This window comes from Tamandua tetradactyla, chromosome 2, assembly GCF_023851605.1.
Source record: "Tamandua tetradactyla isolate mTamTet1 chromosome 2, mTamTet1.pri, whole genome shotgun sequence".
In the NCBI taxonomy this organism is placed as follows: domain Eukaryota; kingdom Metazoa; phylum Chordata; class Mammalia; order Pilosa; family Myrmecophagidae; genus Tamandua; species Tamandua tetradactyla.
In genome coordinates, this window is record NC_135328.1 from 223,257,901 (window position 1) to 223,279,714 (window position 21,814).

The following is a 21,814-nucleotide window of genomic DNA, read 5'->3' on the forward strand; positions in this document are numbered from 1 at the left end:
ACAGTGGCGGGCTCGTGACATCATCGGGCCGCGGCGAAGCCGGAAGTGACGACACTTGTGGCGCGCGCCGGGCACTGTTTCTTCTCAGGCTCCGGGACCGGCGGCGGCGGCGGCGGCGGCGGCTCAGGGTGAGTGACGGCGGGGCGGGCGGGGCGAGGGGCGTGGCCGGCGCGCTCTCCGGCTCGGGTCCGAACGGAATTCATAGCGAGCGGGACCCCCGTTTCCCGCTCCCGTCCCTTCCCGCTCGGGGCATGGGGCTGAGGAGGCGGCGGGCCCAGACGGGCCTAATCTCAGGTTTACGTGGCTAGACCCCAGGCGCTAGAAACCCTTTCTCGGGGCAGGTGGCCTTGTCGGGAAGCGCACGCCCTCTCGGAGGATCTCCCTCCCTCTGGGCTCCTGTTTCCTGTGTCTGCGAGTGCAGCTGTCGGGTGGGCCAGTGGCTCCATCTAGCCCCAAAGTCTTTCTAATAAATTCTCCTGACAGCGGAAATAGTGTTTTATGAGTGCCAGCTACTGAGATACAAGCTTTACGTGGATTATCTAATTTAGTCCTCGAACGTCGGTATTACGTAGGTGGTGTTATCCCCATTTTACCCAGTGTTAACTGAGGTGAAGTATCTTGACCCAGACCCGTCAGGAAGGACAAAAAACTGAATCCGTGCGGTCATTCTTCAGAGCCAGTCTCTCTTCACCAGGATTCAGACTGCAGCTCTCAAAGGTGACTAGCGTTCAGAAGTAACCGACCACGGAACCATAGCTTGCTGTATTCTAATGTTGCTTGAATTGTTTTTCATTTTGCAGTGTTTTAACTCAAATGGGTGATGAAAAGGACTCTTGGAAAGTGAAAACTTTAGATGAAATTCTTCAGGAAAAGAAACGAAGGAAGGAACAAGAGGAGAAAGCAGAGATAAAACGCTTAAAAAATGTAAGCTATATTTTTTAAGTAAGTGGTTTTTTTTAAAGGAATTTAATGTCTTTGCCCTCATTTTTCCATTAGAACAACGCTTCTTCGGTGAAGTTCTTTTGTACTTCCAAATGTCTCAGGTGAGCCCAAAATCTATTCTAAAAAATTAACAAAAACATTCGAATGCTCAGTTTACATTGAAGTCAGATTGATAACACACTAAAGCCATATCTAGATCAGAATATCTACATGATGAAGTATCCTGAACCTGAAATCATTAGTGCAGTTGAACTAATTTTCTCATTTCATTTTTAGTATATTCATAATACCATTTTTAAGTATTTTTAATATAGTGCAAGATTGCCTCAAAATTAACACTAATGTGTTAAGTCCCTCTTGGTTTGCATAATAACATACTCAGGAAAGCATTTCAGTCATTTGAGAAGAGATATTGGCAAAAGCACCTCTTTTGATGAGATTCACAGCAAACCATTTTGCGATATTTGTGGGTACTGTATGATGTATGCAAAGTACTTAGTTTTTAAACTCTGCTTTAAGGCACAATTTGGCTCATATAAACAACTAACATAATTGGCGTAGTTTGATGTTCTGTGTCATGTCTGCTGGTTTTCAGCCTCTCATTTCTGATTTTGGCTGCAGAAAGTTGTGATTTTTAATGTGATCAGATTTGAACAAAAGTATTTTGTGTTTATATCACATTGGTCCATTCAAAATGTATGTGAAATTTTGTTTTTGGATGTTGGTAAGGCTTGGTTGATTATCTTTAAAAATAAGCTTACCCTTATGGAAATGACAAACTTTCTCTTTGCTTCTTAGTCTGATGACCGGGATTCCAAGCGGGATTCCCTTGAAGAGGGGGAGCTGAGAGATCACCGCATGGAGATAACAATAAGGAATTCACCCTATAGGAGAGAGGACTCTATGGAAGACAGGTAAGAGAAGGTACAAGCCACAGATGCATTTCACTGAGTGGAACAGACCTCTGTTCACCTTATGTATCTTGTGGTCCCAGCTGCTGTTTCTCAGGGTTAATTTGAAAAAGTTTGTGCTCATGACTTCAAGTTTATGTCGTGGTTGAAATAGACTCGTGTATCGTGTCATCTTTTTTTATTCAAAGAAAGATGAGCATATTTCTCTCCATGATTATTCCTTAATCCAGCCAGCACCATTTACGTAACACATTACATTTGCTATATGTTGTGGTGTCTAAGATTTTGTATAAATAAACCAAAGTAGGATGCTGAAATATACAGTGAGCAAGGCTGACTAGCAGAAACATTCATACCGAGGTGTGTACGTTCTGAAGTTTCTTCATATCCCTCATCAAATAACAAGGTGACACAACCAGAAATGAAGGTAGTAGAATGGCTGTCCCCAAAAGCCTAGTGTGTGAGTTCTCCCAAGATTTTGGTCAAGTAGAGTCAGTTAAAGATCATGTTAAGGGTGGGCCATGGTGGCTCAGCAGGCAGAGTTCTCGCCTGCCAAGCTGGAGACCCAGGTTCAATTCCCGGTTCCTGCCCATGTGGAAAAAAGATCATGTTTAGTGGCTTTTGCTATCACTGAGGTTGGTGGAGTAGCAAGGTTTTGGGGTTTTTTTCCCCACAGCTTTATTGAGGTATAATTGACAGAATAAACTGCAAGTATCCAAGTATACAATTTGATACAGTTGTGCATCCTCATGGAACCCCATTATCATCAAGATAATGAACAAACCCCCAAAAGTTTCCTCAGAGAGGCACTTTTGTTCTGTATACCACATTGATTTCTTACTTGTATTTTTTCATTTGCATCTATATTTAATATGCAGTCTTGTCTTAAGTTTCAGAATTAACAATTTTCAAACTGATGGCTCAGGTTCAGTTTCTTATTCATATTGTAAACCCTTCATTTTTCTGATTTGGAGAAATTCCCTATGTCCTGACTGCTTTCTCAAGTATGATGTGGTACTGTTGTCTCTTACTCTTTTTTTTTTTTTTAAATGTTTTTGTTATTTTTTTAAATACCAAAAAACACCAAGTAAACACAAACGTTCCTATTTTGATCATTCCATTCTACATATATAATCAGTAATTCACAATATCATCACATAGTTGCATATTCTTCATCATGGTCATTTCTTGGAACATTTGCATCTATTCAGAAAAAGAAATAAAAAGACCACAGAAAAAAAAATTATATATACCATACTCCTTACCCCTCCCTTTCATTGATTACTAGCATTTCAAACTAAATTTATTTTAACATTTCCCCCCCTATTATTTATTTTTATTCCGTATGTTCTACACGTCTGTTGACAAGGTAGATAAAAGGAGCATCAGACACAAGGTTTTCACAATCACACAGTCACATTGTGTAAGCTATATCATTATTCAGTCATCTTCAAGAAACATGGCTACCGGAACATAGCTCTACATTTTCAGGCAGTTTCCTCAGCCTCTCCATTACATCTTGACTAACAAGGTGATATCTACTTAATCCCTAAGAGCAACCTCCAGGATAACCTCTTGACTCTGTTTGAAATCCCTCAGCTATTGACACTTTGTCTCATTTCACTCTTTCCCTTGTTGTCTCCTGTTCTTTCAGAGGAGAGGAAGATGATTCCTTGGCTATCAAACCACCCCAGCAAATGTCTCGGAAAGAAAAAGCTCATCACAGGAAAGATGAAAAGAGAAAAGAGAAACGTAGGCATCGTAGTCATTCAGCAGAAGGGGGTACAGAAGTATTTGTTTTCTCTTATGTCGTACTAAAGTATGGTTTGTTTCCCCTTTAATAATCTAGTACCTTTTCCAAAGCCTAGTTTATAGAGAAGAGAAAGAAAACTTTTTAGCTAAAAACATAATTTTGTTAAAAATTATGCTGAACAGTAATTTCATTTTTCCTCCCGATGTTTTGTTTCTTTTTTTTTTTTTTAACCATTTGCTTTGTTTTAGGGTGGTTTGTTTATATGTAATTATATTAGTTCAACAAGTTTAAATGAAAGCATACCCTTCGATGATAAATTGCTATAACTGAAAAATTTGTGTTTAGTCAAGTCAAAATAATGAGTTTGACTTGACTAGAGGTTTGGTTTTTTGTTTGCTTTTTTTTAAAAAAATTATTCATTTTATTAACTGTGGTAAAATATACGTACCATTGAAGTCATTTTAACTGGTTGCTCCAGGTGGACAATTCTTTGACATGAGTCCATTGGTGGGACTGTGCAACTTTCTCAGCCACCTGTTTCCAGGCCACTTTCATCATCCCAAACCAAAGTTCAGACTAACTTAGCAATAACTCCCTCTTGCCCTCTTCTGCTGCCCCTGGTAACCACCATTCTGCTTTCTGCCTCTGTGAATTTTCTTGTTCTAAGTGTTTCATATCAGGAGAATATTACATTATTTGACCTTTTGTGTCTGGCTTAGTTCACTCGATATGATGTCTTCAAAGTCCTCTCATGCTGTAGCATGTGCCAGCACTTCACTTTTTTTTATATCCACATAATATCCCATTGTATTGACATTCATTTTGTTTATCCGTTCATCGCTTGAATTTCTTCCTCCTTTCAGGTATTGTAAATAATGCCACAGTGAGCACTGGTATAAAAATATCTGTTTAATTCCCTGCTTTCAGTTCTTTGGGTTTTATACCTAGGAGTGGATTTGCCAGGTCGTATGGTAATTCCGTGCTTAACTTTATGAAGAACCAGAGAACTGTTTTCTACAATGGCTGCACCATTTTACATTCCTACGAGCATTGTAAGAGGGCTCTGTTTCTTTGCATCCTTGCCAACAGTTGTTACTTTCTATTCTTTGTTGTTGTTTTTTTAATAATAGCCATCAAATGGGTGTGTTGAGTGGAGATTTGACCTCATTCCAGTGTTTTGAGCTTCTGTAGGATATTGGAACTGGGAAAACTGGGCCCAATTGCAATGACTTATCCCTCATTGTTATTAATGCAGTAATTAATTAGCAGGGTTTTTTTTTTAGAGAAGTTGTAGGTTTATAGAATAGTCATTCGTAAAATACAGTTTCCATATATCACTCTGTTATTAACATCTTGCATTAGTGCAATGTATTTGTTATAATTTATGAAAAAACATTTTATAATTGAACTGTTCAGTACAGTCCATCATTTACAGAAGGGTTCACTGTCTTTCAGCCCTATGATTTTTGTATTGTTTTAATTTTTTAACAACATATGTTCAACTTAAAGTTCCCTCTTCTGACCATATTTAAATGTATAATTCACTGCAGTTAATACATTGTTATATAGCTCCACTTCTTATAGGTGTTGAGCTGCACGTTCATGAAAAGTAACGCCACATTGACAATATGGTTAGCAAGGTTTTTGTAATATGATGTAGAAGCCTACTAAAAGGAGCAGCACTACACTCTGAATTTTTGTCTTTTTTTAATTATGAAACAAATACATGTTTATCATAGATTATTAACTACAGAATATTGAACAGAAAAGAAAATGAAAATCATAGTTCCAATACTTCGTGATAAGCACATTGTAACTTTCCTTAGTTGGAGGCTTACTGCATAGGGTCTGTGTCTTTGGTTTTCTTAATCTAACATAAAGTCATCATTGTTTCTCCAAGTCAATAAAATGCTCCTTTTCTTCGTGACTAGGTATTTTCAAATTAAACTCTTTGGAAAGTAAGTTTCTTTGCATGACGCTTATTCTTTCTAATTAGGGAAGCATGCTAGAGTGAAAGAAAAGGAACGAGAACATGAACGTCGGAAACGGCATCGAGAAGAACAGGATAAAGCTCGCCGCGAATGGGAAAGGCAGAAGAGGAGGGAGCTGGCAAGAGAGCATTCCAGGAGAGAAAGGTGAGAGGGTGTGGTTAGTTCAGGAGTCAGGATGCCATCCGAGCAGTTAAAGATTATCAGATTGACACGTAAACAAGAACTTGGTCAGATGAAGCAGATTTGGTGCGAAGTGGTGTGCGATCCCAGAATAAAAGGTGCAGTAAAGTGGGTGGTGCTAAATAAAACAATTTTCCTGAAGGAAGTAGCTTTTATTCCACCTTGAAAACAGAAATGGGTATGAATTGGGGGAGAGGAGAAAACAGAGGAAATCAGAAAACTATGTATTGGCTTCCTCCAGATGGAGGCCCCAGCAACAATGAACAGGGTCCTAACTTGGTGTCAGAAACACATCCTCAGTGCATGAAGTGGCCTCCGGGAAGATACTGTAGGAGGGGCTGGAGGTCTGAGGCCAGGATTTGGACATGAGGAGATGAAGATTGAGGGCAGACTTGTCATGGAGAGATGGAAATATAGGTAGATGCAGTGGGAAGGAACCATCTTCCTCACCCTGTCATCTAACAACAGGTAAGGAGAAAGAGGGGTTGTAAATGCCTGCGCTCGAGCAGGTGGTGAGGGGAGAAGGGCTGGCAGGCAGTTGCTAGTGGAGTTATCTTGAAGACCAGGTTGATATGTGTGAATGCGAACATGTAACCCGTGCTCAGGAGGAGTGTGTGCGGTGGGGTCACTCATTGTCTCACTCAGCAAATACTTGTGGAGCACCTCTTCTGGGGAGTCTAGGCCAGGTGGACCAAGGAAATATATCGCATAGATGCCGTTTCTGTCGAACAACAACAAAGGAGAAGTATGAAAGGAGATGCCTAAGGCCTTGAAACTACTTGGGGCAGCTCACAGCATAGAAGGGAGGCATGAATCTCTGAGTACTTCTGTGCGCACTCAGAAGTCCAGGAGACAGCATCTGCTTAGTGCCACGGAGTCAGGAGCTCATCCCAGGTCCCTCTGTGGTTCTGGAAAAAGGCATGTAGACTCAGTGTGAGTGCAGGGATCACCACCATGTACCGCCGTCAGAGAAAGGTTGGGGCCTGCCCAGTGTCTGCCGCAGGGAAGGGAGGAGGTGCTGAGCACACGCAGAGGCTGGGCACATGTTTGGGCACGTGGAGGAGGTGTGAGAGAGCAGTGCTCGTGCACACTGGCACAGGGGCGTCCTGAGATCAGCAGCAGGAAAGCAGTCTTCAAGTGCTCGGGTTGGCTAGCCTGTTCAGCTTCTCATTTGCCCAGCCCTTTGACAGACTTGGATGTGCCTCGCTCAGTAAGCGGTTGGCTTGGAGTAGGAGTGTGGGTTGGTGGATGAAACATCGTGCTTCCACATTGGTATTGAAGGTGAGGACAGGAGAAGGAAGGACCAAAAGTTGTGTGCTAGGCAAGATTTCTGTGTAGGCTGAGTGAGAGCAGCACTCTTCTCCCCTGAAAATCAGTTACAAAGCTGGGCAGAAATGTTGCTTTGGAAATCAGCTGAAGGCAGGCAATAATCTGAGAAGTTTTTATACTTCAGCATTGCTGAACTATGGGTAAGAACAGTGTAAACTGCACTGTTGCCCTGTCTACTCCCAATTCAGGCAGTGCAGAGGTTCTGCCAGGTAAGGCAGGCTGTGAGAAGCAGCAGTTTCTCTGCTGCTTTTTAAGGGGCTCATTCATTTTGGAGTGGTGGGCAGCGGTCTCATTCACCATCATTGTCAGCAGTTGTGATGATCTTGAGAAGAGAAGGCTAACAAGCTGTTGATTGTGAGATTGCTTTCATGATTGGAAACAGGCATGTCTGTGGCACGTATGCAACAGAGCCTGGCCGGCCCTGAGGATGTGCACATGTGAAAAGGCCCAGCAGAAAGTAAAAACTGAAGCTTGAAAACAGCCTGAACTTCGTCTTCCCCTTGAACAGATCACTTGGCTGAGGAAGCCTTACTGGCTTGAGGTGTTTGAGCCAAAGTCTCTGTCCAATCCAGGCTGACCACTAAGCTACACAGACACAATGGTGGCCCCTAGGAAGCCAAAAACAAAACAACACTGCGTAGAGACAGTGGTGGCCTCACCTAGCGTGGGAGACAGATTTCACAGATGAAATTCAGGCAGATTATAACAAACCAGCAGCAGTAATCTTCGGGGTGGGTGGGGGGGGAGTGAGAATCTAGAGTTGCTACAAGATAGTACTTCAAATGTTCAGTTTTCAACAAAGAGTTTTGAGACATGGGAAAAGAAACAAGAAAGTATGACCCATGTTGAGGGGGAAAAAGCAGTCAGTAGAAACTGTCTCTGAGTGTTTCCAGATGTGGATTTAGTAGACAAATACTTGGAAGCAGCTATTGTTAATATGTTCAGTGAACTAAGAAACCATGTTTGAAGAATTAAAGGGAACTAGGATGACAGTGACTCATCAGAGAGTTTCAACAGAAAGATAGGAATTATAAAAAAGAACCAAATGGAAATTCTGGAGTTGAACAATTCTGTAGTTAAAACGAAAAGCAGATTCGAGCTGGCAGAAGAATAATGAATCAAAGAACTTGAAAACAGATCGACAGAAATTATCCCCACTGAACAGCAGAGAGAAGAGATTGAAGAAAAATGAGCAGAGGCCCAAAGGCCTATGGGACAGCATCCATGCAGTAGGAATCCCAAGGCAGAGGCAAGAGAACGGGGGACAGAAAGGTATTTTCAAAAATAATGGCTAAAAAATTGCCAGATTCGATGAAAAACATTTATCTGCATGTCCAAGAACCTCAGTGAACCCCAAGTAGGATAGAGGGTCACATTAGACACAGCGTAGTCAGATTCCTGAACACCAAAGACAGAATACTGAAAGCAGCTGGAGAGAAATGATTCATTATTTAAGAGGGAAGATTCACTGCTGTTAATAGCTGACTTCAGAATCCATTGAGGTCAGAAGGCAGTGGAACGACATGGAAACTGTTGAAAGGAGAAATGTCAGCAATGAGTTCTTTTTTTTAATTTTTTATTAATTAAAAAAAAAAAAATTACAAGAAGCACCAACATTCCCAACACATATACTCAGCAATTCACAATATCATCACATAGTTGCATATTCATCATCATGATCATTTCCCACGCATTTGCATCAATTCAGAAAAAGACATAAAAAGACAACAGAAAAATAAAACAAACACAGGAAAAAAAAATTTTACATACCATACCCTTTACCCCTCGCTTTCATTGATCACTAGCAAGCAATGAGTTCTATGTCCAGCAAAACTAATTTTCAGAAATGAAGGGGAAATAAAGACATTTACAGGTAAACAAAGTCTGATGGAATTCACTGCCAGCAGCTCTGCCTTACAAGAAAACTAAAGAAAGTCCTTCAGTCTGAATTGAGATGACGCCAGACAGTAACCACTCCGCAAGAAGGAACGGCAAGTACTAGGAATGGTAAATATGTAGGTATTAATAGAAGATGCTTGATAAATATATTTTTCCTCACATCTTTTAATTGCTACAAAAGACATAAAATTACAGGAAGCAGTAGTTACTAGAACACTGTAATACTTTATAATCTATGACATATATAGATTACAACAGAGAAGGGAGGCGATAGAGCTACATAGGACCAAAGCGTCTATATTTTACTGGAATTAAGTTAGTGTTAATCTATTAAAACATATTTCAATCCCTAGAGCAACCACTAAGAAAATTGTGAAATAAAAAGGAAAGGGAAAAAATGAACAAAAAATAGTATATAAAAATACTTACTTAAAACAACACGAAAGTGTGGGCCATGATGACTCAGTGGCAGAGTCCTCACCTGCCATGCTGGAGACCTGGGCTCGATTCCTGGTGCCTGCCCATGTAAAAATAAGAAGAAAAAAGAACACAAAGAAAAAGGTAGACAAGAATAGAAAAAAGTAAACCAGGTAAAGGTGAATAGAGACCCAATCATAATCTTAATTAATAGTCTCTACACCCCCAAAAAGCTCAAAGTTTGTCAGATAGAAAATTAAAACTTGTCTATAAGTTGTCTTTAAGGTAAAATTTTAGATTCAAAGACAAAAATACGTTGAAAGTAAAATGATATGCCATGCAAGCAGTAATTGTAAGAGAATGCGTGGCTCCATTAATATCACACTTCAAAATGATAAAAGGGTCAGTACTTCCAGAAGATTAAACAATTGCAAATGTATATGCAATTAGCTGCAGGGCCCAACAATGTGTGAAGCAAAACAGACTTAAAAGGAGACAGATAATTTACCAATTATAGTCGGAGATTTCATTAGTGCACTGTAGTTTTCATAAAAATATCTAGAGAAAATCAGCAGCTATGTATATAAGACTTGAATAAGCTATCAACCACTCAGTTTAACTGACATGTACGTGCAACACTCAACCACAACTTTAGAATAGCATATTCTTTTCAAGAACACATGGAACATTCTCCAGGATAAATCGTATGCTAGGCCATATAACCAGTCTCAAATTTAAAAGGATTTATATTCTTAGGAGATTCCTAGAAATCTTAGGAAATAAGTCCTCTTACCACTAAAGAATCAAATTAGAAATCAACAACAGAAAGAAATACGGGGAAATCCTCAAGTATTTGAAAATTAACACATTTTTAAATGTCTTTTATTATGAAATATAAACACAAAGAAAAGAAAGAAAAAGCAATTTGTAGAACAGATTTCAGAGTTTGTTATCGGTTACAGTTTCATGGTTTCAGATTTTTCCTCCTAGCTGCTCCAAAACACTGGAGGCTAAAAGAAATATCAATATAGTGATTCAGCAGTCATCCCCTGTTATACTGTTGTACAAATCAGTCATCCTCTGATTTGTTAAATCCTATTTCCTCTGTTATGTTTCCTCTTTCTCTTCGAATCCTGCTCCTGACCTGTGGGGGCCTTTGTACAGTGCCCGTTCTGACTTCTTCATGTTGAGAAGGGTGTTGGCGATGAAGAAGGGTGGGGGTGGAATTAACTGATAATTTTGGAGAGGCTGGTCCCTCTTAGTTTTCAGGATTTATCTGACGTAGGAACCCTCTGGAACTTATAGGAAAGTAAATGTAGTACGTGAAACTTTTGTAGAGTCTCATTTAGAGCCCTGGGTGTTCTTAAGAGTCAGCAGGAGTGTTTCTCAGCAGTTACGATCAGTGTCCTGAACATTTGTGATACTGGGTGGAGGCTCATTTTCAGCTGAGGTGGAATAAGGAGAAGCAAAGCTTTTATTTTTTTGTTTTTGTATTATTTATTTATTATTTTTTGATTAGTTCTTTTAGTGTGAGTGCTCATTTGCCCCCAACTTATTAAACTTTTGTCAAGTAACTGACTTTCCTCCTCTTTACCTCCTGGACCTGAAGATTTCCTTGGTGACGATGCAATTTCATTTGCCTCGCCCCAGTTTTGACACTGCTTGAAGGAAAATTTATCTGGGTAATCTCAGAAGCAGAAGTAAAGTTGTTGGCCTTATGCGAATTTTTCTCTGATATTTTGGCATGTTCTCGCAGCTTCACGTAAGCAGTTGAGAGAAAAATGTGTTTTTAAGCCTTGGCTCCAGAAGTGTGGCAGTGGAGCCATCTTATTGGTGTTTAAGATAAAGCTGTTCTCAGTATCTCCTGCATCTTGTTTTTCACTGCTTGTACACCAATTTCAGCAGCTTTTCTAGAGGAGAGTGACAGAAGAATCTTTACGAAAGTAAAATATGAGAAAGTTTTACTCTTTTTCAGAGCACCCCAGTTTCTACCAGTTGAACTACTTTCTTTATAAGCAGCCATTCCTAAGTATGCTCTTTGATATTGTTAGCAAGCCTGCTATATCGATTCTGTTATCTGCAAAGTGCAGTGTTAGAATATTGTTCTCTTTAAAAAACCTTTTATGGAGCCCTCAATCTTGGGGTTTGTTCATATGAAACTTAACCCCACAGAGGATAAGTCAAGCCTACTTAAAATCAGGCCTAAGAGTCACCCCCAAGAGAACCTCTTCTGTTGCTCAGATGTGGCCTCTCTCTCCCAGCCAACATGACAAGCAAACTCACTGCCCTCCCCCTCTCTACGTGGGACATGACTCCCAGGGTTGTGGACCTTCCTGGTGACGTGGAACAGAAATCCTAGAATGAGCTGAGACTCAGCATCAAGGGATTGAGAAAACCTTCTTGGACAAAACGGGGAAGAGAGAAATGAGACAAAATAGAGTGTCAGTGGCTGAGAGATTTCAAATAGAGTCAAGAGGTTATCCTGGAGGTTATTCTTACACATTCAGTAGGTATCACCTTTTTAGTTAAGGTGTACAGGAGAGGCTGGAGGGAACTGCCTGAAAATGTAGAGCTGTGTTCCAGTAGCCATGTTTCTTAAAGATGATTGTATAGTGATACGGCTTTTGCAGTGACTGACTGTGTGATTGTGAAAACCTTGTGTCTGATGCCCCTTTTGTCTACCTTATCGGCAGATGAGTAAAACATATGGATTAAAAATTAATAGGGGGGACAAATGTTAAAATAAGTATAGTAGATTGAAAGAAAAAGCCTTTTAAAAGATGTAATAACTACCCATCCATTTTCTTTGAACATCTCATATAAGTACATGACAAAATCCCCTGGATGTCATATAGTTTGCCTTTGGCTGAAGGGGGTTTTATTCTAGGATACATCTGGAATGCTTACCAAGTGCTCACCAAAAATGAATCTTCAGATGTTAATAGATTTTCAGATGATGTGCCTTTTTCCTGTCACTGATGCTGTCATGCTGAGGCAGTGGTGGCCTAAATGGTGATGCAGTCTTTGAGCAGATGCCAGTTCAGGAACGACATCTGAGGAGAGCGCTGTGCTCCTTGGCCTTCCAGATTGAAACCAAAGTTTTTTGGCTAAGTATGGAAACTAAAGACAATTTTGGTGGGTCCTTAAATATATATATAGAAATATGTATTTTGTTTGAATAGGTTTAAATACAATATTTCTAAGATGTGACTGAGGATATTCCAAATCTGTAATTTGCTTTTAAAAAGTACGTTTTTGGGGTACACAGGTGGTTCAGTGATAGAGTGCTTGCCTGCCATGTGGGAGAACCAGGTTCGATTCCCGGCCCATGCACCTAAAAACAAAAAGTACAAACGTATTTTAGTAAACTTTTTTTTTTTAAATTAAGGAAAAGTATGTGCCTTCTTGTGACCAGTTTACTAAAGGGTTGCCTTGTCTGTGTTTGGTTAAGGAAATGCCTACCTCACAGACATAAAAATGTCTGAACATTTTCAACAATAATCTGCTGAGAATAGTAGTATTTGTTGAGGTAGAAAGGGCAGTTCCACAAACTTCAGACCTCTCACCAAAGAACTTGGCAACAGTCTTGAGTGAGGCCTGTTGGGATTTTTGGAAAACAGCCCAGTGTTTTCATATCTTTTACTCCAATTGCTCTTGCTTGTCATTCCTGGAAATAGGGTTTGGTCCATCAACTCAGTCATCGCTGGCAGGTTCTTGGAAGAGTTCTTTCTGGGAATGCAGATATGGCTTAATTAAGCAACTTACTTGCCTGTGATCCTGTCTTGCAGCTCTGTAATCCCAGTTTAGAGAAGGTCTGCTCAGGGCTGCAAGCTGTGTGCACTTTGACAAGCACTCTTGATTTTAGCTTATATGTTTCCCCTAAATCTGCATGGGATCGCGAAGGTCTCTGGAGAAAGTAGAGCAGCAGATTCTTCTCCCCTCTGCTCGGTGACCCAGTGGCCTTGTGAAGCCAGGTCCTCCTGTGGTGATGGGTTTGTAGGTACTTTTTTATGGAGATGTAGGAAATTGAGGGTGGTTTCTTTGTTCTGTGTTAACAAGAATGAAAGGTTTTTGTACTTTTATAAGTTTGATAAAAATCTAATAGTGATTAACTGTGGTTTAAACAATGCCAGTCAAATCTGTTTTATGCTACCCATATTTTCTAAGGGCACATGATATATCTGATGGTATTTAGATTGTATTTTTATATTAAAAGTCTATTTTCTTGTTTTAAAAAAAAGTCAACAGTAGTGGTGTTGGTTGGGGTTTGAAAGACCATGGCAATTGGCAATATCTAGCTGAAGCTTGCGTTAAGAGCAGCCTCCAGAGTAGCCTCTCGGCTTTGTTTGATCTCTCTTAGCTACTGATGCCTTAGTTTACTGCACTTCTTTTACTCCTTTTGGTCAAGAAGGATTGTTGAGCCCATGATGCCAGGGCCAGACTCATCCTTAGGAGTCATGTCCCATGTTGTCAGGGGGACTGTCACCCCTGAGTGTCACATCCCACATAGAGGAAAAGGATTTTCCCTGCAGAGGTGGCTTAGAAAGAGAGCCCACATCTGAGCCACAACAGAGGTTTCCTGGAAGCAGCTCTTAGGCCTTGTTACAGTGGTCTTTTCCCCACAGAAGTGAGTTTCAAGAGGACAGGCCTCAGAATCAAGGACGTAGCCTGATGATTGGGGGTCCCCAGTGTTTGAGAGAGTACCTGGAGGCTCCTAGATGGGAAAGTTTAAAGTTCCATATTTTTTCTTTGGTCCCTCAAGGAACCCTGCCAATATATATATATATTTTTTAATATTTTTATTGAGAAATCTTCACCACTTCCATACATGGTGTATAGTCAGTGGCTCACAGTATCATCACATAATTGTGTATTCTTTGCCATGTTCATTTTTAGAACATTTACATCACTCCAGAAAAAGAAATAAAAAGAAAAACTCATACATCCCATACCCCTTACCCCTCCCTCTCATTGTCTCATTGACCAATTAGTATTTCAGTCTTCCCAATTTATTTTACCCCTTCTCCCTACCCATTATTTAATTTTAATCTGTATTTTGTTACTCATCTGTCCATACCTGGGTAAAAGGAGCATCAGACACAAGGTTTTCACAATCACATAGTCACATTGTAAAAGCTGTATCAGTATACAGTCATCTTCAAGAATCAAGGCTACTTGGACACAGCTCATCGGTTTCAGGTACTTCCCTCCAGTCACTCCAATACACCATAAACTAAAAAGGATTATCTGTATAGTGCATAAGAATAACCTCCAGGGTAACCTCTCAACTCAGTTTGAAATCTCTCAGCCACGGAGACTTTATTTTGTCTCATTTCTCTCTTCCCCCTTTTGATCAAGAAGGCCTTCTCAATCCCATGTTGCCAGGTCCCGGCTCATCCCGGGAGTTCTGTCCCACGTTGCCAGGGAGATTTACACCCCTGGGAATCATGTCCCTTGTAGTGGAGAAGGCAGTGAGTTCCCCTGTCTGTAGTTTTTAATTATCGGCCCACCGTGGTCTGGGGTTTATCCAGGTATTGCGTTAAGCTGTATGGAGTTTCAAGGCCTCGTTCCCCTTCTAGGCTCCGTGAATTTGGGTTGTTTAAATGAGCTCTCTAGACAGATTGGTTTACATTGTGTGCTATAGAAAATTTAGGTTCTAGACACAGTAGACCTCTCTGCCTTTGGTCTCATACAGTAGGTGAAGCTCTAGTGTACATACACTGTCATTTTTTACTCTGTTTTCTGATTTACCTTAATCCCAGTCAATATGGCTTTGTTTGTATCTCTAGATGCATCAACTGTCATTGTATCTAGCTGTGCTAACTTTCAGGGTTGCAGAATTCCATTTCTGACTCTTAGGTGTCACAGGGTTTCCAGGAAATACCAGCTTTTTAAAAAGGGAAAACAAAATTCTCTGAACTAAATGAAAATAAAAACACCATATATCATTATTTATGGGACACAGCTAAGAAGTAGTGCTAAAGTGAAATGTATGGTTTTTAACACATATCAGAAAATAAATTTCTCAAATTAATAACCTCTAAGCTTCTGCCTCAAGAAATTAGAAAAAGGAAAACTAAGGGAAGAAAGTGATAAATATTCGAGCAGAAATCAATGAATTAGATTGATTAAATAGAAAAACAATTGGGAAAATTAGTGAAATTAAAAGTTGATTCTTTGAAAAGATGAAATTGGAAAGTCTTTAACTCAACCGACAAACAAAAAAAGAGAGACACAGATTACCAAAATCGGAAATGAAAGGCAACCTCACTAGCAACCCTACAGAAATTTGAAGGAGTATAGGGAAATATCATAAACAACTTTATGCCTACAAATTAGGCAACTTAAATTAATTTCACCAATTCTTAGACAGACGTAACTTACCAAACTGTCTCAAGAAGCAGAAAATATGAATAGATCTATAATAAGTAAAGAAATTGAATTAGTAATTTTTTTTACTTTTTTTGATTAATTAAAAAAATTAACAAACAAAAATATTAACATATCATTCCATTCTACATATACAATCAGCAATTCTCAGATCATCACATAGTTGCATATTCATCATTTCTTAGAACATTTGCATCAATTTAGAAAAAGAAAAAGACAACAGAAAAAGAAATAAAACGATAACAGAAAAAAAAAAGATTATACATACCATACCCCTTACCCCTCGCTTTCATTTATCACTAGCATTTCAGACTAAATTTATTTTAACATTTGTTCCCCCTATTATTTATTTTTATTCCATATGTTCTACTCATCTGTTGATATGGTAGATAAAAGGAGCATCAGACGCAAGATTTTCACAATCACAGAGTCACATTGTGAAAGCTGTATCATTGTTGAATCATCACAAGAAACATGGCTAGTGGAACACAGCTCTACATTTTCAGGCAGTTCCCTCCAGCCTCTCCATTGCATCTTGACTAACAAGGTGATATCTACTTAATGCGTAAGAATTACCCCCAGGATAACCTCTCGACTCTGTTTGGAATCTCTCAGCCATTGACACTTAGTCTCATTTCACTCTTCCCCCTTTTGGTTGAGAAGGTTCTCTCAATCCCTTGATGTTAATTCTTAGCTCATTCTAGGGTTTTTCTCAATCCCTTGATGCTGAGTCTCACCTCATTCCAGGATGTCTGTCCCACGTTGCCAGGAAGGTCCACACCCCTGGGAGTCTTGTCCCACACAGAGAGGGGGAGGATGGTGAGACTGCTCATCGTGTTGGCTGGAGAGAGAGAGGCCATATCTGAGCAACAAAAGAGGTTCTCTTGGGGGTGACTCTTAGGCCTGATTTTAAGTAGGCTTGACTTACCCTTTGTGGGGTTAAGTTTCATATGAACAAACCCCAAGACTGGGGGCTCAGCCTATAGCTTTGGTTGTCCACACTGCTTGTGAGAATATCAAGAATTCAACTTGGGGAAGTTGAATTTCTCCCCATTCTCACCATTCCCTGAAGGGGGCTTTGCAAATACTTTTCCACTCACTGATCGAGTCACTCTGGGATTCATCGGGGCATCACTCTGGACAAACCAACAAAATCTCATGTCCTACCTGAGATTCCAAGTACTTATGACATTCAATCAAACTATCTACATAAGTTATATAAGGAAATGCACTAGTCAAAATATAAATTTTGTACCAAATTAACATTTTTTGCTTTAGTCTCACACATATGGTGACATTTTAAAATATTAATTAGCATCTATTTTCAGCACCCTGCAATAATGACATTCCTTTGTTCTTCCTCATGCAAAAACATTTTTAAAATTTATACATTGTACATTTCACTATTATTGTACGCTCTATGCATTCCTAGATTATATCATTTCAATCTTTAACATCTATCTTTCTTTCTGATTTCATTTATGTCCCCAGCCCTCCTCCATCATTCTCACATGCAGCTTCATTCAGTGTTTTAACGTAATTATATTGCAGTTAGGTAGTATTGTGCTGTCCATTTCTGAGTTTCTGTATCCAGTCCTTGAATTAGTAATTTTTAAGTGCTTTCACAAAGAAAAGTCCAGGCCTAGATGGCCCACTGGTGTATATGAAGAAGAAATAAAACCTGCTGTGGACAGACCCTCAGACTAGAGGATGAGGGACTCTTCCCACCTCGTTTTCTGAGGTCTGATTACTCTGGAGCCGCAGCCAGCCTTGGCCACTACAGGGCTGCTACCTGAGCGCAGGGGCCAGTCCCTGACAATACACAGACCCAGACCACTGTGTGTGAAAAGTGTTTCAAGCCATGACCAAATGGATTTAATCTCAGGAATCCAAGGTTGGTTTGCTCTGTGTAAATCGATCACTACAATATAACCTTTTAATAGAATCAAGGAAATAAAATATGTGATCATCTCAATGCAGAAAAAGCATATCATAAAATCCAGCACTCAAAAAAAACTTTAGAATTAATAAGCAAATTTAGCAAGTTTGCAGGATAGGAGATCAACATACAAAAATTCCTATCTCTATACTAGCACGCAGCCTGAAAATGAAACTAAGAAAATTCCATTCAAAAAGACTTGTACACTGAAAATATAAAACATTTGCAGATAAACATTTTAGAATATGTAAATAAATGGAAACATTCCTTATTCATGGATTGGAAAACTCAAGAGTGTTGGCATTACCCCCAGATTGATCTATAAATGTAATGCCATATCTGCTCTATCCAAATGCCAAATTGTTTTACTTTGTTTTTTAAGAAATTGGCATGTTAATCTTAAAATTCTTATGGAAAAGAAAGGAATATTGAATGGCCAAAAAGAATTTTGAAGTATAAGAATTAAGTTGTAAACCTTCAACTAACAGTATTTGGGCTGAAATTATAAAATAATTTATAGATTATAGATAATGGAACAGAACTGAAAGTTCTGATTTACCTTAGTCCTATCCAGAATCATCTTCGTTCATATCTCTAGTCGAAGTCTGATCACTTTTTCAACTTTATAACAGTTGCTGTGTGGGGTAACACTGACTTTCATAGCTTCAGACTCTAACACAGAGTTTCAGGTGTCGATACCCAAATTTCTAGCGAACACCCGGGTTATACATAAGTAGCTCAACATCTCAGAACTTAGAAATAACAGTTACAACTCTGGAATAAATGTGACTGCTGTAAGAGCTTACAATCCAGGGCCCCTTACAATAGCTTCACCCTGATAACCCATGCTCTCAACTTCAATTCTCCGAGTTTATGTGTTAGTCCACATGAGTGAGGTATGATAATATTTATCTTTTTCTTTCTGACATTTCACTCAACATATTGTCCTCAAGGTTTATTTGTCTAGTTACATGCCTCACAACTTCATTCCTTCTTGCAGCCGCTCAGTTGTCAGTTGTATGTATACCCCACAGTTCCCCCTTCCATTCCTCAGTTGTTGTACCCTTAGGCTACCTCCATCCATTGCGAATCACCAGCACTTCTGCCTTGGACACCAGTGTGCAAATGTCCATTCGTGTTCATGCTCTTAGTTCCTCCAAGTATATATCTAGCAATGAGGTTGCAGGATCATATGGCAGCCCCAACCCTGTCCTCCCGTGGAACTGCTGCACTGCCCTCCAGGGGACTGCACCCCTCAGTTTTCCTACCAGCAGTGGACAATGCATCTCTCCACACTTCCTCCAACACTTATGTCTCTGTTCGTTTCTATGTGCATCGCACAGTCCACCCTAAGTAAAACACCAGTGGTTCCCAGTGGGAGGATTGGTTTTGACACAGGCTCCTAGACAGTTCAGTACAGAAATGAAATTCTTCAACAAACAAAACTGGACAAGTGGATATCCACAGGCAAAAGTGTGAATCTATACTCTTAGCTCACACCATATATAAGAAATAACCCAAAAGGAATCATAGTAAAGAAAAGAGCTCAAAGTACTAAAGTTCCAGAAGAAACCAGCCATCAGTTGGTGAGTAGATAAACAAAATATAGCACATCCATACAAAAGGATACTTCTCGGTTATAAAAAGTAAATGAGCTGCTGATACAACCTATAATGTGGGTGAACCTCAAAAATATTGAGCAAGTGAAGGAAGCCAAATGCGAAAGACCCCATTGGATGAAATGTCCAGAAAGGCCGGATCTCTTTCCACCTGAAAAACAGATTGGAGGGTTGCCTGGGTATGGAAACTAACTGCGTGTGGTCATGAGGGTCTTTTTTGGGGTGATAGGAAAGTTTTTTTTTGTTTCTTTTGTGACACAATTCAAGTTTATTCCATTTGTTCTTGCAATACAAAACTTAACACACTAGTATTTAGCGTTTGGATGTACATGAACTGGGATAATATGAAAAACCAAATTGTGTTAAAAGTATTACACTGTGGGAAAAAATGAACTTAAATACATCAAAATACACAATGCACTAGGGTCTTCTTCCATTACTGCTTAGAAAGATATGATTGTTTTTTTCTCCATTTATACAATAGAAATCAGGACAATTTCATTTTTTAAAATTTTGCTTGCAAACCGCTCCAATTGCTTATATAGACACTAGTTTCTTCTAAACATAATTGAGTATATAATATTGCATGGAAGAAAGTAGTAGCTCATTTGAAGTATTACTTGTAATTCAGAAAAAAAATTTCAAATGGGTGCATATTGATTTAAAGTCCATTTTATGAGGGAAAAAATCAATGGACAAAGAGCCTTCTTGTTTGCAGTTTCTGTGCACTGCCACTTACCCACCTGTCCTCCGTGACTAACTGGTTTAAGAAAGGTGTACTGTGTGTACAACTACTTGGGTATTTGTGCTGAATTTGATCACTAAGTCTACAGATACCAGTGTGTAGCTGCAAGGGGGTAAATTTGTTTGTATCCTAATTTAAGCAGTTTAAGTCACCCTGTTTTTACTTGATATAATGCATATGAAGTGACTGATTTAATGCAAAACTAAAGAACATGGGAGATCTTTCTGAGATGTCAGATACTTCTTCAGTGGAAAACAGCTTACTTAGCCTTTCACTAATGCGTGTGGTACCAAAAAGCAAACATGGTTTTAGCTTCTTTTACTCAAATTATGAACATTAAGTGTTGTGATTTGCTCTGCCAAATGGTTCAAAACTGCATTATAGATAATCTAGTTTAAAAAAAAGTTAAACCATCTTAGTCTATTCTATGTTCTATATGTTATTTTCTTAAGCAATTGCGTCATAATTATGGAGTCCACAAAACGGCTGAGGAAGAAGAGGGAAGGCAGAATGGCCTCTATGGCATTACAGGAAGTACCAGGATAAACTGTAGAAGCAGTCACATGGCTCATGTGGCACAGTGCCTCTGGGGAGCAGAACAGGCTTAGGAACGACAGAAAGATGCAGTCTCTGCAGTAGCCAACTACAACAAAACATTTTGAAAGTAAAAGTGGAAATCGTGTTAAGGGCAAAATTCAAGCTTTTTAAATAACATTATGCTAAGAGGTGAAAACAAAAATATTAAAACACCTTGTTGCCCTACAGTGATAATTATAGACTGACAGAGTGCCCTCCATTTCAATAAGATGGCTCCATAGTTTAGTTCAGTGATGTAATAAAGTCCTGACTTTTAATCCAATTCTAAAAGGCAACAGAATTAGCCAAATATATACAAATGTTCAAGTCACTATTTTGTGATTTTCTTGGACTCAGGAAAATTACAGGTTTAGGCTGTTTTTTTTTTTAATGTTTTTTATTGTTAAATATAACATATGTTCAAAGAAAAGAAAGAAAAAGGAATGATTTTCAAAGTACTCTTCAACAAGTAGTTAACAGAACACATTGCAGTTTGTTATGAGTTACCATTCCACTGTTTTAGATTCTTTCTTCTAGCTGCTCCAAAACACTGGGGGCTAGAATTTTTTTTCTTTTTTATGAGAAATAACATATATACAAAAAAGTAATAAATTTCAAAGCACATCGCAACGATTAGTTGTAGAACAGATTTCAGAGTTTGGTATGGGTTATAATTCCACAATATTTGGTTTTTCCTTTTAGCTGTTCTAAGGAATTGGAGACTAAAAGAAATATCAATATGATTCAGCAGTCATACCTGTTTGTTAAACCTGACCTTCTCTGTATAACTCCGCCATCACCTTTGATCTTTCTCCTACTCTTTAGGGGTATTTGGGCTGTGCCCATTCTAGCTTTTTCATGTTGGAAGGGGCTGTCGATAATATGGGGTAGGGGGATGAAACTAGCGGATGTTCTAGAAGGGCTGGCCCCTCTGCCTTTCAGGATTTATCTGGGCCAGGGATCCATCTGGAGGTTGTAGGTTTAGGAAAGTTACCCTAGTGCATGGAACTTTTGTAGAATCTTACATATTGCCCTAGGTGTTCTTTAGGATTGGCAGGAATGGTTTTAGTTGGGGGTTGGCAAGTTATGGTAGGTAGCAATGCTAAAGCATGCTGAAGAGTAA

General features: G+C 39.3%; 1 protein-coding gene across 5 annotated transcripts in view; it reads left to right on the forward strand.

The window, feature by feature from the left end:
* The first annotated feature begins 12 nt into the window (after positions 1 to 12).
* Positions 13 to 21,814, forward strand: part of CDK11B (cyclin dependent kinase 11B) — a 37,276-nt gene continuing 15,474 nt past the window's right edge. For 2 of the 5 annotated variants that reach the window (XM_077151561.1, XM_077151563.1), the window contains exons 1-5: positions 13 to 128; positions 801 to 924; positions 1,741 to 1,856; positions 3,508 to 3,635; positions 5,603 to 5,741. In XM_077151561.1, the coding sequence (XP_077007676.1) occupies positions 814 to 924; positions 1,741 to 1,856; positions 3,508 to 3,635; positions 5,603 to 5,741 (494 nt within the window). In that variant the 5' untranslated portion in view covers positions 13 to 128; positions 801 to 813. Of the gene's footprint in view, positions 129 to 182; positions 718 to 800; positions 925 to 996; positions 1,044 to 1,740; positions 1,857 to 3,507; positions 3,636 to 5,602; positions 5,742 to 21,814 lie in introns of those variants that run through there. The other 3 variants (XM_077151564.1, XM_077151562.1, XM_077151565.1) reach the window with 3 other exon arrangements.